Source organism: Patella vulgata, chromosome 1 (genome assembly GCF_932274485.2).
Source record: "Patella vulgata chromosome 1, xgPatVulg1.2, whole genome shotgun sequence".
NCBI classification, from domain to species: Eukaryota; Metazoa; Mollusca; class Gastropoda; family Patellidae; genus Patella; species Patella vulgata.
In genome coordinates, this window is record NC_065879.2 from 1,659,452 (window position 1) to 1,676,266 (window position 16,815).

The 16,815-nt window shown below is 36.4% G+C and overlaps 1 protein-coding gene across 5 annotated transcripts; it reads right to left on the minus strand.

Moving 5' to 3' along the window:
• Window positions 1–5,667: 5,667 nt before the first annotated feature.
• Window positions 5,668–16,089, minus strand: LOC126808533 (endoplasmic reticulum chaperone BiP). Of its 5 annotated transcripts, XM_050533357.2 has the most exons (7): window positions 15,743–16,087; window positions 15,209–15,550; window positions 13,978–14,457; window positions 12,626–12,780; window positions 11,192–11,427; window positions 10,172–10,321; window positions 5,668–8,171 (listed from the first exon to the last, which is right to left on the minus strand). In XM_050533357.2, exons 2-7 carry the CDS (start codon window positions 15,340–15,342, stop codon window positions 7,647–7,649), a joined length of 1,680 nt encoding a protein of 559 aa, XP_050389314.2. In that variant the 5' UTR covers window positions 15,343–15,550; window positions 15,743–16,087; the 3' UTR covers window positions 5,668–7,646. The 5 variants fall into 5 exon arrangements, with proteins under 5 accessions (XP_050389314.2, XP_055955173.1, XP_055955174.1 ...); XM_056099198.1 differs by lacking the exon at window positions 10,172–10,321 and having other exon boundaries at window positions 15,743–16,089; XM_056099199.1 differs by lacking the exons at window positions 15,209–15,550; window positions 15,743–16,087 and having other exon boundaries at window positions 14,366–14,457.
• Window positions 16,090–16,815: the final 726 nt, after the last annotated feature.

The following is a 16,815-nucleotide window of genomic DNA, read 5'->3' on the forward strand; positions in this document are numbered from 1 at the left end:
TGGTTGAATTGGAGCATCAGCCTTAGATGTATTCTTCTTTCTTAGTTGTATTTTACATCCGCTTCCATCGAGTTGATATCGCAGACAATTTTACCTACAACAATTTGTACATAGCAAGCTATGTCATTGGTACAATAGATCCTTACAACTCCTGCACCCGAATTCACAAAGCATTCTCAGACTTAAGTTAAGAATTTACTCAAACTTACTTGCCTTATTTTAACTAAAGTATCACCCTTTATAAAACTTTTGTTGTTTTATTTATCAAATACATAAATAAGAATTTTGTTTTTCTGGATTACGGCTATTTCGCATAAACAGTGATTGAAAGTTAAGTAAATTTTTTACTTAAGTCTGAGAATGCTTTGTGAACTTGGGGCCTGAACAAGCTAAACATCAGCTAACACATTGGAGGTATGAAACTAAAAAAAAACATTGACAATGTGAAGATGAGATCGACTGCTATTGATTTAAAATGACCCCAAAATCGCTGTGATATTATCTCTTAACCCTGAAAACTCATTGGTTCACAGTCCAGATCTGGGTCCTTTTAGAGAATCTTATGCCAATTCATTTAACTGCTCCAGTTGTACTTCATAATAAATTAAAGAAAAACGCCAGTACTTGCCATTTATTTATACTTTATTCATTAAAAATTTTGAACAACTCAAGATACAAATTGAGTTTATATTTTAGCGTATTTATTAAGATGCCAGTTATAACGCTGTGAAGGGAACTGTCAAGTTATGGCGTAAAAAAACAAACAAGCCTCTGTAGGTAAATTTATTTATTTAGGGTTGTGTAACTTGAGTATTCCTGAAACGATTTTAATAACAAATTTGAATATTGAACAAAACATAAAAAAATCGGCATAGGTTGGAGTTCTCCTTTAAAACTGTATGCATGTATATTATGTAGTATCTGGGCCTTAAACACTTCTCAACCTTATAGAAATTTAATGAAATTAAAACAAAGAGGGATTTAGAACAAAGGAAATTAAAGATACATTATGTAAGATTTAGATAAAGAGCTGGCCATTCTTGCTATAATAGCTCAAAAATAGATAATGTAAAATGAATAATTTGAACATTTCATTCAAATTACTCTATTGTGAGCGAAGATATTAGTCTTTGAAGGTTTGACAAGACGTGTGCAATAATTTCAACCACCGCACCGGTTGTTCGAAGCTAAGTGTCGCTCCTCCATTTTTAGCTAAAATCAAAATATGGCTCGGAGAAATCCGATGCCATTGAGAATTGATAATGGCCTGGATAAGTTAATTAATGTCTAATTAATAATTTAGATAACATTTCAGGCCTAAAGAAAGACCTGCAATAGACGACAGATTTAGCTCTTACATAATGTATGTTTAATTACCGGTTTCTGATCACTAATTTTGAAAAAGATTGAGTGAGAGGGAATCTATGTATGTATATTAACTTTCCTCTTTAAACATCCAAAACTACAATAAAAACTTGCTTTTTATATGACAACAATGTACATGTACTGAGTATTCATTTGGCTGTGCACAGTACATTGTACATGCATGTAACCTTTCAAAATTTAAAATGTAAAAAAAAAAATTGACACTTTCCAAAATCGAGACAAATATGAGAATCAAGTATTCAGTTTTATTTGACCTTCTTATTCTCCTATTTGTTTAGTTTATGAACATTGGACACAATATCCAAAGGTACATGTATCTGGTTACTGGAGACACCCCACGCACCCCACGCACCTCCATCGACTGGTTGATCACTTTACTGTTAAACCTGAATCCATTTAATGTACATTAATGTAATTGAATTGTACATTTATTTTTTATTTCCATTTTATTTATTAATTTTAATTAAAAGATTAATTAATTATTGTTAATGATGTTGATTAATGTAATTATGCTATTCTACATGTATAAAATTTGTTAATTATTATTTTTTTAGATTAATGACTGTAGAATACATTGTTTAATCGAGTTATTGATAACCTAAGTTCTCTTATAAAAAAATCTGTTATGGTGATTTGATAAGATCGCGTTAAGCGTGCCGTTCTTGGCATGGTACCAGCCTGTGACAAATTTAAAGAAATTGTCCCTTTTACATCACCCTACAATAACCGGTCCCAGAACTGTGCCAGGCACGTCAAATGTGGAACTCTTTACAGAAAAGTTCATTTCAGTACTATGCCGGGTACGGTTAAAATTTTTAATACAAACAGGGTTATAGGATCTTGTCAACTCTTTACTGCCTTAAAAGGTTTACAAATCTGAATTTTGCAAGTGCTCTTTAACTGCAAAAATGTAAGTCAGACTATCTTGATTATCAGGGAATCAAAAGCTGTTTTTTGTTTTTATCAAAATAATTCAAAAGACATGTGTATCTGTAAAGCATGAAATAGAAATTATAGCCTATTGAAACACTGTCATCACTGCCCAGAAAAACATTGCCTAACATTGTCATCAATCCCTTTAGCACATATTTAAATCAAGTCATTTCATTTGGCATTAAAAAATAGGGTATTGCGAATTGCCCAAAATATATGGGCTGGTTTCCCAAGTATGATTCCTCAGCAGTAAGAATGATACATGAAAAAAATCACTTGTTTGGTCTGTAAGGAAGGATTGAAAAGTAAGAGTCTAGTCTGTGGTGCTGTGAAATGGACGAGCCTTATTAAAATCCCATTGTGTCACAAATGACAGTTTGAAAGGATTATAGACCAATATCAACAAGGATTTGTTTTGGTAGAAAATCACATAACACTTGTAAAGTAAAGGAATCTAATGATGATAAACGGTGGCGCTACCTACATGTACTGTTAATTGCATGGCAGGTGAATAGAAAGTAATTACTATTCAATACATGTATATGACACATGCATTGTCGAGATTCGCTGTCTATGCTTAATGGAAACATTAAAAAGATAATCTGGTAGTTTTGATATTCTGGCAATTTGTCTAGGCTTAATGGATACATTTATTACATAATCTGATAGTTTTGATATTCTGGCATCTTGTCTGTGCTTAATCGATACATTAATTACATAATCTGATAGTTTTGATATTCTGGCAGTTTGTCTTTGCTAAATGGAAACATTAAATACATAATCTGGTAGTTTTGATATACATGTATACAGTAACCTAATACTGTTGTATATAATTAAGCTGTATTACCAGGAAGGATATATTATATAATACAGTGTCTATAATCAGTATTAATTAATGACAACTGTTAATCAATTAAAAGTAGACCAGTAAGCTCATGTATTATCTACTTGTTCCTATCAATTTTTAATGAAATCTCATTAACTTACTGATTAATCATCGGTTTCCACACATGGTTTAATTAAAAATCTTCCAGTTTCACATTTTATAGATTATAGAATGTAAGCTGTCGTGATTATGGATTAAGTTTTAAATCCTAAGTCAGAAGTTCCAATAATTACAATGTTAGTACAGTAGTCAAAACATTCTTAATCTAAGTAAAGATTTCATTTTACTGTTTCCTCTCAGATCTGTTATAGAAAATAAATGTGTTAGTCTCAGAATGACTTTAAATAATGTGTTAACAGACAAATTAATGTTATTGATAATGATGTCTTAATATTTCTGAAAAGGCAATCATATGCCTATCTTATATCTCACTCAATGAATAATAAATTCAAATTACATTGTTTTATTCACAAAACTCATTATTATTTTAATTTTAGGAAAGTAGGCTGCTTAAAATATCTCCAACACTAATATATACTGACCAGTAGTTACAGGAAATTAAATTGTTTTTTTCCAGAAATGTGTAAATGTATTTTAATTGTTATTTGGCATGTTTTGTTTTGGTTTATTGTACAGTTGTTGAGATGAAAGTCTCATTTGTTGAGCTGAAAGCCTCGGTTGTTGAGCTGAAAGCCTTGGTTCCTCGGTTGTTGAGCTGAAAGCCTTGGTTCCTCGGTTGTTGAGCTGAAAGCCTCAGTTGTTCAACTGAAAGCCTTGGTTGTTGAGCTGAAAGCCCCGGTTGTTGAGCTGAAAGCCTCGGTTGTTCAACTGAAAGCCTTGGTTTTTGAGCTGAAAGCCTTGGTTGTTGAATTTGATTTCAAGGGTTATTTGTTTTAATATGAACAATTGTTTTTAATGTTTTATGTAAAATATTTGAATGTACAGTATTTCAATAATGTAAAATGGTCAATCTATGAAGTGGGTTTGAAAAGGGTGTCATGTACAGGTGCAGACTATGCTTATTCTTTCTAGAACACCTGATACTGCTTCTCATTTATCTAGCAAGTTCACAAGTTTATCTAGGAAGTTCACATGTTTATCTAGGAAGTTCACATGTTTTTCTAGCAAGTTCACATGTTTATCTAGCAAGTTCACAAGTTTATCTAGCAAGTTCACTGTTTATCTAGGATGTATTACTTTGTACTACAAGATTACCCAAAACATTGTATCATGACTTCTTTTAGCTACAAGGATCTTTCATTGTTTTCAACCTATTAAACATACATTATGTAAGATTTAGATAAAGAGCTAGCCATTCTTGCTATAAAAGTTCGAAAATAGATAATGTAAAATGATTGTATTGAAAATTTAATTCAAATTACTCTATTGTGAGCAATGATATTAGTTTTTGAAGGTTTGACAAGATGTGTGCATTAATTCTAACCACTACACTTCTTGTTCGAAGATAAGCCTCGCTTCACCATTTTTAAATTAAATCAAAATATGGCTGAAACTTTCTAATCTACTTAATAACGAAAATATATGATGGCATTGAGTGTTTATTATGGTCTTTTCATGTTAATAAATGTCTAATTAATAGTTTAGATAACATTTCAGGCCTAAAGAAAGACCTGCAATAGGCAAGGCAGATTTAGCTCTTGCATAATGTATGTTTAAGTTATTTGTATAAATCCGATTTTAGGAAGTCCATCTTTAATCTCAAACACTCCTTTCTAATAATAATTTGTGTTAGTTTAAATCGATTTGATTTCCAAATTTGCAGGATTTTGATAAATACATGTTATGTATAGCCTGGGGAGTTTTTTTGCATGAATTACATAGGTAAATTTTGAGCTAAAAGCTTTTGGGCAGAGCAGCAGTTTGTTGGGGTTTTTTTTAAAAAAAAGAAGAAAATGTTGATAGAATTTACTATTTTATCAAAACAAATATTCACAGAGAAGAGAGAGATGTCCACTTGACACAAACTAGGTCATTTCGGGACTAACACATGGTTCAATTTTATTTCAATAATTCGCTTGCACGTAGGGGTGTTTAGCAGTGGGAGGAAACCGGAGGACAGATGACCCTACTCCTTTTTCTCTGGTGGGGAGGGCTGGGGTTGGATGGCTGAATGGTTAGTGTGAGTGCGTTGTATCACACTGTCTGTCATTTAGTTAACTGGCATGGTTTCAATTCCCTGGTTTTATGTGACAAGAAGTAGGGTCGCCTATCCAGCCTTGTGGGTTTTCTCTGGGTCCTCCGGTTTCCTCCCACTACCAAAGACCACTACGTGCAAGCAAATTATTGAAATAAAATTGAACCATATGTTAGTCCTGAAATGACCTTTTTTGTGTCTAGTGGAGGATGTTAAACTCTCTCTCTCTCTTTCTCTCTCTCTCTTTCTCTCTCATCCGAAGGACTATACACATCCCAAGGAGAATTTGGGCTGTATTGATCAAGACTAACAGATTTGTATAATTTATTGATTTGCAATGAATACACCCCATTTTAAACTACCAGTATTGTCATGGAGAAGATTATTGTTTAATATTAGTCATAATCAAATATAATTTATAAGTTAATAAATAAATAATATATTATCATATTGTCTGTACAGAAAATGAAAAGATGTTGAATAAAGAAATAATATAAATTTATCATACTCAATCAATTCCATTTATTCAAAACTTTTCAATCAGGATCAGTCTTCGTATTCCACATCCCGAAAGAAGATAAAGAAGCAATCTGGTTAAACACAGCTCCTATTTCGTTTTGTTTTTTATGGTTCAAAATTTCATTTAACTTGTCTTTACTACACTAGGATCTGGAAGAGTTGTTATTTAACCCTCGTTCTGTATGATGTGAGGGATTAGCGAATGAAACAGTCTGTTACTTCAAGTTCTTGGCGTGAGGTGCACGGAACTGTGGGTATCCCACTAGAAACATCACCGCTGATTTGTTAATCAAATGTCTGAGGTCATAGGATCAAAAGTCAATAGTATGACCCCTGATGCGACCTTCCACTACAACTGCTCAGATCTTCAGGTGGAGGATATAGAGAGAGTGTAAAAAAACGAAACGAAATATAGATCTGTATTTTAATCAGATTGGATAAATAAGTAGCAAAAAGTCTGTAAAATGATTGCTCGAGTCCTCTGTCCACGGTAAGATCTATTTGATAAGGCCGACTTCAAGTTTGGTCAAAGGTCACAAGATGTAAACAGGGCTAGCGCTAATCCCAACCCTAACCCTAACCCTGGACCTAGCCCTAATGCTTACCCTAAACCTAACCTACAATTTCACCAACAATCACATGCCCTAACCTTATTTACATCTCAGCAAGCTTGACAAAAATTGAGCTGGCCGTAACAAACAGATTTAGCCTACTAAAGGTTTTATAAGCATATTTGTACCTTTGACCTTGATTAGAAAATTTTCTGTATCATCAGTTTTGATTGGTAAGTTGATCAGATACCACCAATCACAACCTGTGTATTACTGAACATGCCTTACAAAGAAATGACTTCAAATCAAGACGAAGAGGAGTAAATATTTGGATAAATTTATTGAAACAAAATGTTGGTAAAATTTTAATTAAGACTACATCTTATAATGAATAAAAGGAAATTATTTTCAATATTTAACAATAAAGATTTGACAAATAATAAATTAAAATATGGACAAATTTACACTGAATATTCAAATCTGGAATGTATTACAGCGAATATTGGTATTCTTTAAATCTTGGGGGGATTGCCGAATGGTAGCGTGTACGCGCTGTATCATAAGGTCCGTCATTGAGTGGGGATCACGTGGCTTAGTGGATAAGACGCTGGCTTGCTAGCCTGAAGGTCGGGTGTTCGATCCCTGCATTGGCCGAGAAAGTTCATCCAGATTTTCCGGCGTGGTTTCCCCTTGTCAGTCATGCAGGACGGAGGGCCTGACAAGGACAGCTGTCTAGTTGTTCGGATGGGATGAAAAACTGAGGTCCTGTGTACACAGTGGCGTACACATAAAAGATCCCTTGGCAGTTGGAGTTCGATATAAGAGTAGGCCGTAGCGCCGCTGCCCGGGCAAAATTTTCCTCATAGCACACTGTATGGCATATGCCCGTCTTCATTAGCCCAGGTTAGGAGCAGAACAGTAGGACGTTAAACCCCATTTTATTTCATTTCCGTCATTGAGTCAACTAGCGTGGTTTCAATTACCCAGTTGTACGTGACAAGGAGTAGGGTCACCTGTCCAACCTCATGGGTTTTCTCTGGGTGCTCTAGTGTCCTCTCTCTCTCTCTCTCGCTCCATGGAATATTAATATTCTTCAAATCAAATCTATTTTACAGTATCTACATTTAATATATTGTAGTGAATATATGTATTCCGCAGCACAAATTAATCTATTTTATCTGTACCTGGGTTGGCAGGGTTACCTTTTGTATAAAATTTAAAAAATATCTCCAAGTAGAATTCCTTCATCATCTTCTGCATCTTGGACTATTTTTTCGATCTGCTCTGGTGTTAGTTCACTGTAAATATTTTCTATTAATATTTTCTCTTTCTGCCCTGTTCCTTTGTGTTCAGCAACTACTTCTAAAATACCGTTGACATCAATTTCAAAAGTGACTTCAATTTGGGGGACACCGCGTGGAGCTGGAGTGATTCCGTTTAAATAGAATTGTCCTAATAAATGATTTTCTTTGGCCATAGTTCTCTCACCTACAAACACTTTAATTATAACAGGCTGATTATCGGCAGCCGGAGAAAATATCTGAGATTTTTTGGTTGGAATGACTGTGTTTCTGGGAATAATGGTTTTCATGACACCACCAACAGTTTCTACACCAAGTGTCAGGAGATTAACATCGCAACAAAAACAACCCTCATCCATCTCTTCGTCACCAAGGAAACCAGCTTGTACAGCAGCACCATAGGCAACAGCTTCATCGGGATTTATAGAATAACTTGAGACCTGAAACAATTAATGGGGAAATAATGTAGGTTGTCAGGTAATGAAAAAATACACCCACAGTTGTGTAATCAGTCGACAATGAAATGAAATGGGGTTTAACGTCCTACTGTTCTGCACCAAACTGGGCTAATGAAGACGGGCATACGTCATACAGTGTGCTATGAGGGAAATTTTGCCCAGACAGCGGCACTACGGCCTACTCTTATATCGAATTCTAACAGTCAAGTGATCTTTTACGTGCAAGCCAATGTGTACACGGGGCCTCGGTTGTCAGGCCCCCCGTCCTGCATCACTGAGAAGGGGGACCCACGCTGGAAAATCTGGATGAACTTTCTCGGCCAATGCAAGGTTTGAATCCCCAACCTTCAGGCTAGCGAGCCAGCGTCTTACCCACTTAGCCACCGTGACCCCATCAGTCAACAAAAGCTGTCACATATTTACTAGGCCATATAACAAAAATATTCTCAGATAATCCTGCATCACTTCAAAAGGGATGCACATCCTGTTTTTATTTTAAAAATACGGGCTCATTATTACTACATGGTAATTATATTTTTTTCCGGGGACAGGAAAAAAATCTATAAAAATATTTGAATGAATCCATAGGCTCATTTGTCAAGTACACAACTATGACAAATATTAAGGGGTGAGGCTACCCGAAAAATGCTTTCTGAAATTCTAAAGCAAGTGAATTGGAGATGGCACAAGTAGTTAGGGAATGTAATAAACAAGGGAAAACTAACATTAAAAATAAAGAAAAAAAGTTGTTGCCAGTGTAACACATAGGTACACCATATCTCTGGCACTAAAAAAGATACAGGTCTCATTTTCGGACTGCTTATTCTTTAGTGATAACCCCAAAACCAGACGGAGAGTGTGTCTCTTAAATTTTTATAGTTTCTTGGAAAATGGTGTTTAAAACATTTGCCTCACCACAATATTTTGTCTTTGGAGAAATATTTTGATAACTTTTGAAATATTAATGATAATTCAAATTGCTTTCTGTCTGATTCTGTGGTAGATATTAGTTTATATATTCTGCAAATTTGGCGAAGATATCTTAATTAGTTACAAAGATATAGTGTACCTACGTTTTTCATAATTTTTTCCCAAAAAATGTGTTACCCTGGCAACAACCTTATTTTAGTGCTAGTTTTCCCTTGTTAATTACATTTCCTAACTACTTGTGCTATTTTCAATTCAATAGCTTTAACAGTTCAGAATAAAAATTTTCAGATAGCCTCCACCCTTTGAGACAATTATAATATTGGTACTGGATAATCATACATTTCTATCAATCAACATGTCGTGCATAGAAGTCATTTAGTCATGAAGATCTGACCAGTGGTAGTGGGAAGTCGCGTCAGGGGTTATATGAGCGGCTGTTGACCCTATGACATCAGACATTTGATTAACCAATCGGTGTTGATGTTTCTAGTACGACACCCACAATCCGTGCATCGCACGCCAATAATTCGCTGCAACAGACCATTTCATTGGCTAATCCCTCACATCAACCAGAACACAGGTTATATATAACAACTCTTCCAGATCCTAGTGTAGTAAAGACAAGTAAAATGAAATTTTGAACTCTAAAAAACGAAACGAAATAGGATCTGTGTTTTAATCAGATTGGGTTTGATGCATCTATGGATGGATGTGATGACAACATACGATAAAAACATGGGGGGGGGGGGGTTGGATGGCCGAATGGTTAGCATGTGCACGCTGTATCATAAAGTCTGGCATTGAGTCAACTGGAGTGGTTTCGAGTCTCCTGTCCAACCTCGTGGGTTTTCTCCGGGTCCTCCCACTGCTAAAGACCCCTACGATCAAGCGAATTATTGAAATAAAATTAAAACCATGTGTTAGTCCTGAAATGACCTAGTTTGTATGAGTGGAGGTTAATATCTCTCTCTCTCTGTGTCTCTCTCTCTCTCCCCCTCTCTCTCTCTGTCTCTCTCTCTCTCTCTCATTTTTTTAAATTAATTATTTTTTACCTTTTTGTTAAAATAGATATGAACAAGTTGAGAGATTTTAGGTATATTAGCTGAACCACCAACTAAAATAACTTCATCTATATCTGATATCTCCAACTCAGCATCCTTCAACACATTCTTTACTGGATTCAAAGTCGACCAGAACAAATCCTAAATAATGAAAAAAAAAAGAAGAAAAAAAAAAGAACATTTTAAAGAACATTGTTGGTTAAGTTATTGTGATGGAAAAATAAAGATAATGTAATTTTACAGAGTTTCATGTGGCTCCTCACTAGCCTTCAGTCTATTGAAATATTCACCTTTTTCACAGACTGGGGGATCACGTGGCTAAGTGGGTAAGACGCTGGCTCGTTAGCCTGGAGGTCGGGTGTTCGATCCCTGCATTGGCCGAGAAAGTTTATCACGATTTTCCGGCATGGTTTCTCCTTGTCAGTGATGCAGGACTGAGGTCCTGTGAATACATTGGAATGCACATAGAAGATCCCTTGGCAGTTGGAATTCCATATAAGAGTAGGCGATAGTGCCGCTGCCCAGACAAAACTTTCCTCATAGCACACTGTATGTCGTATGCCCGTCTTCATTAGCCCAGTATAGGAGCAGAACAGTACGACGTTAAACCCCATTTCATTTCATTTCACAGAGAGCAGAAATCCAACCATTTCATAATGACCGATAACCTAAAGGGCCGTAACTAGCTCAGAGCCACGGGGGGGGGGGGGGGGGGCGGGAAGTGTTCTCGGGGGTGCTGTCATATTGACGAACAATGTATATCTATTTTTTTTATTGGTCGAAAAAATTTTCACAGGGGAGGGGGGGGGGGAGACTTTTTGCAGGGGGCCTGGGTGGACTCATTAGCCGAATCAATCGGCCAAATCAATCTGTGCAAAATTTGATCACTTACTGATATTCTGTGAAACATTTGGCCAAACAGGACAACGACACAATTTACTAATCAGGAAAAATACAGGCTTCAAACTACAACTGACTCTGATCCTAAACCAAACCATGTAAATTACCTACCATGTTCAATTCTTCAAATTTATCTCTGGTTAAAGTTTCTGAGAAATCTTCACCATCGAATAAAGATTCAATTTCAATTCTAGCTTGATGTTGGGAAGACAAGGTTCTTTTGGCTTTTTCTACTTCACGACGTAATTTCTGTACAGCTCGGTTGTCCGTTCTGATATCTTTACCACTTTTCTTTTTGATAACTTTTAAGAAATACTCCATTACTCGTTGCTCAAAATCTTCACCACCTAAAATAAAATGAGTGGTCTAGTAGTTTAGCGCATGCGCTCGAAACCATAAGGTCTGTCATTGAGTCAAGTGGCGTGGTTTCCATTCCCTGCTTGTGTGTGACAAGGAGTAGGTTTTCTCCGGGTCTTCCAGTTTCCTCCCATTGCAAACGACCCCATATATTAGTCCCTAATACCCTCCCGCCCTTCCCCTACACAAAGACTGCCATGAGTATTCATCATCCTAGTTCCTGATAAGAAGAGAGAGAGAGAAATGGGGTTTAATGTCCATTCGACAAAAAATAGGTCATTTCGGGACTAACATATGGTTCAATCTTCTTTCAATAATTCACTTATGCGTAGGGGTCTTTAGCAGTGGGAGGAAACCAGAGGACCCGGAGAGAACCCACAAGGTTGGACAGGTACCCTACAACCGGGGAATCGAAACCACGCCAGTTGACTCAATGACAGACCTTATGATATAGCACGCACATGCACTAACCATTCGGTCATCCTATATATATATACTATCCCCTTCCTGATAATGAAATCAGACAAAGAACAAATGAGTATCACAGTTTATAAGTTATCACACAAATACAGCAGGAATGATTCACGTCACACCTTCATGATAGTCTTATAAACAAGCCTATCCATGAAAACGGCAATAGATTGTTCTTTGTGTTATCATTTTTAGCTCTCAAGACCCAGCTTCATTCATTAATGGTTCCCACATAGTAATAGCTCTGCAGCCAGGGAAATGCTCAGTTAAGGCTTGGAGGTAGCATAAACTACCTTTTGTCGTCAGTTACTATTACGGTATTCCTAAAGATAATGTCCCTCTCAGACCAGGGTGGCATCCTTACTGTGCTGTTGCGACCGTATGGCGACCAAAAAATGCACATGGTCGCCGACAAACGTGAACACAAAGCGAGAAAATGTCCCCAAAAATTACAAACATGAAAAAAGTCACTTTCTCACAGCTTTCCAGGTCAGATCACAGAACCTTTTGAACACGCTCAAAAAAGAAATGTTGTGACTCTGTGATCACTGGCGACCATAGCCCGATATCCGATTTTTCCACCACGCCTTATCCATGCTTATGGCAATCTTGACGCGCTCTCTGACCGTTTTCCGTCGCCGTAGCAGCGCAGTAAGGACGGCACCTCGGTCTGACGGGGGTATTACAGAGACACTATTATATCTAAAGATGACCTACCTAAATGTGTATCTCCATTTGTAGAAAGAATATCAAATACACCATGATCTATATCAAGAGCAGAGATATCAAAAGTTCCTCCACCCAAATCATAAACAACAATCTTCTGTTCTCCATCTTTCTTATGTAAACCATACGCTAAAGATGCTGCTTGCCTGTAAATGTAAACCATATGCTATACATGTATAGATGCTGCTTGCCTGTAAATGTAAAGATAAGAGTTGCCAGGGAACGAATTTACGCCTACCAGCAGCATTTTGAAGCAAGGCTTTGATGTCTACAGAGGCAATGTAACTATTCATAAAATTGAATAGTAAGTCTGAAATTCAATAAGGTTTTATTGACCAAGCAATCCCAGTTTGGTAAAAATAAACTCATGGTTAATACTGTTAATACCAATCAGGGTATAAGCTAATTAACCATTAACAGAATTCAAAATTAAAGGCATAATATATGTTAATATCCTTAAATGACATTTAGAAGTAGAGGTATAATATTCATAATAACACAACTTTATGGATTTACTACTTCTTGGTTGTTGTTATAACCATTAATTGATGTTATGTTTTTATTGTCTTACTCATGAATGTACTATAAATGTAGGTTGTTATTCATTATTGATCATTGCTTGATAAATATACCTGTAAGAGTATTGAAACTTTGCATGTAATAAACCAAGAAGTAGTAAATCCATAAAGTTGTGTTATTATGAATAATATATGTTCTTCAGAATAAAAAGCAAGTATAAATATATCATATTAGAAAGTGGTCTTACGACTAATTAAACTACGCCAAATCCATCTAAATCCACACATTACCTTCTATTGAAGGAATATTCATTTCTATTTATGAACATCAAGTTCAAGATGGTATCTAAGATAGTATATATTTTGTTTGATTACAATTGATTTGGGTCAAAAATAAAATTGTCAATTTCACTTGAATTTACAAGTACATGTATTTTGTGGAATGAGAATCTGTCCTGATTGAGAATTTAAAATCTACAAGAGAAAGCCAGCTTGAGCCATAACCCGAGAAAGAGAGAGGGAGAGAGAGAGAGAGAGAAATGGGGTTTAACATCCACTCGACACAGTCTAGGTCATTTCAGGACTAACATATGGTTCAATTTTATTTCCATAATTCGCTTGCGCGTAGGGGTCTTTAGTGGTGGGAGGAAACCGGAGGACCCGGAGAAAACCCACGAGGTTGGACAGGCGACCCTACTCCTTGTCACGTACAACCGAACATTTGAAACCACGCCAGTTGACTCAATGACAGGCCTTATGATACAGCGCACATGTGCTAACCATTCGGCCATCCAACCTCCCCATAACCTGAGGGAAAATACTTACGGTTCATGCAAAATTCTCAAAACATCTAGACCAGCTATTCTTCCAGCCTCCTTGGTAGCTTGACGTTGGGCATCGTTAAAATAGGCAGGAACTGTGACAACAGCCCTGGTTACATTTTTACCCAAATAATCCTCGGCGATTGCCTTCATCTTTCCTAAAACCATGGCGGATATTTCTTCAGGGGCAAAGATTCGTTTCTGACCCTTAACAGTTATTTGGATATGTGGTTTGCCATTTTTGTTAACAATTTTAAATGGATAATATTCTTTGTCTTTCTGAACAGATGGATCATCCCAGGTTCGACCAATCAAACGTTTAACGTCAAAGACAGTATTTTCAGGGTTAGAGATCTGCTGATCTTTGGCAGCATCACCAATAAGAAGCTCACCTTTATCTGTAAAAGCTACGTAGGATGGAGTTATTCGATTACCCTGGTCATTTCGTAAAATTTCTATTTGTCCTTTAATAGAAATGCCAACACTAAAATAAAACAAATAAAACAGACTCTGTTTATCACAAAAACTCCAGAGAGAGAGAGAGAGAGAGAGAGAGAGAGAAATGGAGTTTAAGGTAAACTCAACAAAAACCAGGTCATTTCGGGACTAACATATGGTTCTATACTTCGCTTGCGCATATATATAGGGTCTTTAGTGGTGTGAGGAAACCGGAGGACCCGAAGAAAACCCATGAGGTTGGACAGGCGATCCTACTCCTTGTCACATATACAACCGGGGAATCGAAACTACGCCAGTTGACTCGATGCCAGACTTTATGATGCAACGCACACATGCTTACCATTTGGCCATCCATCGCCCCCCCCCCACTTTGAAAAAATGAAATGAAATGAAATGAAATGTGGTTTAACGTCCTACTGTTCTGCTCCTATACTGGGTTAATGAAGACTGGCATACACCATACAGTGTGCTATAAGAGAAATTTTTCCCGGGCAGCGGCACTGTGGCCTACTCTTGTATATGTATATCGAATTCCAACTGCCAAGGGATCTTTTGTATAAACAGGACCTCGGTTTTTCGTGCCATGATCCACTAGACAGCTGTCCCTGTCAGGCCTTCTATGCTGCACCACTGACAAGGGGAAACCATGTTGGAAAATCCTGATGAACTTTCTTGGCCAACGCGACCTCCAAGCCACCGTCTTACCGGCCGCTTAGCCATCATGGCTCCCCCTTTGAAAAATGAAATGTACAGTATAAGATTATTAAATGGCTTACCATGAATATGTTGTACCAAGATCTATTCCAATTACAGGATCTTCATCTTGTTTGCTAACCCCGTTCGCTAAAGCTGTTGTAAGTCCACAGCTTAAAGCTATCAATAACATCATCATCTTTTTTCTTTCATTCATTATATCTCTTCAGCTGCATGTACTGATGCATGTTCCTGAAGCAACTGACCGCGAGTTTGATAAGATATACGTAGTTAAGGCGAGATCAAGCCTTCTATTGAAGATGGTACTGATGTAGGCCTAACAAGTTACAAACAATTGAATTTTCTTCTTTCTGTTTCGTTCATAACAGTAGGCTATATATCCAGAGTATAATAATATTCCTCGTCTGCAAAATGAAACATAAATTAATCCATTTTGAGTAGAAAACATGATCAATATCTTTGATACCTGGCTGAATGAATTGGCAGTTTTGCGTGTCATGAAAACACGTAGGTTTGTTTACAAACAAATGACCAATAATTAACAGTTTTACAGTCATTATTTAACGAAACGAAATAACATAATTAATTGTAATTACTTGGTTTGAAGATATCTGTTCTCTCTCGTTTCTACAACTTGAAACGATGATTATTATATCATACAGATATCAACATCTTGTGGCGTAATAATTTTCTTTTTGAGCAATTCGTGTTATAGTTTGATTGGACGATAGTTGAGACTTGTCAGTTCAAAGACAGTTGACGTGTAGACGAAACATTGGTTTTGGAAAGATGGAAAATACTGATGAAATTCACTCAAATATGTCGTCATTTTCAAATTTAGTCAACTTATAGTGAGAAAGGCAAGCTAGAAATAAAATCAACGTAAATAAACGTAGATTAATATCAGTTTTAAATTAAACTTGGCACGTTTGTTTATTTTTTAACTCTCACTCTAGAGTTTGGTTGGCTGAAATTTTGGAACGTAACTAGGAACGAAACGAATTTGATTAATCACGATCGCGTCTTAACTACCGATGGAAATGAAATGGGGTTTAATGTGCTACTGTTCTGCTCCGACTGTGCTAATGAAGACGGACATGTACGCTATACAGTGTGCTATGAGGGAAAGTTGGCCTGGGCAGTGGCACTATGGCCTACTCTTATATGGAATTCCAACTGCCAAAGGATCTTTTATTACGTGCATGCACGGAACCTCGGTTTTTCGCCCCATCCGAATGACTAGAAAGCCCTTCGTCCTGCACCACTTCAATATTTATATTAATGATCTTCACACTTTTTTAACCAATTCTAATAACGATGTACCCACTCTAGATAATACCAAAATTTCACACCTTCTCTTTGCTGATGATTTAGTTCTGATTTCCTCTACTAGATATTGGTCTTCAAAAGAGTTCAAACTCCTTGACTCAGTTCTGTTCAGACTAGAAATTAGTCGTTAACACAGACAAATAAAAATAATTGCTTTGGTGTACATATTGACATTTTTGTACAGGTACTTAGAACTTTAAGAACAAAATTTTGTTTAAACATAATCTGCCTATGGTGTTTTTAAAATGTTTCATTGTCTCTTTGATTTAATCGATGAAATTATAATAATAAAATTGTCTTATAATTTGTACCGATAGACATTCTTCTCATTTTCATTAAT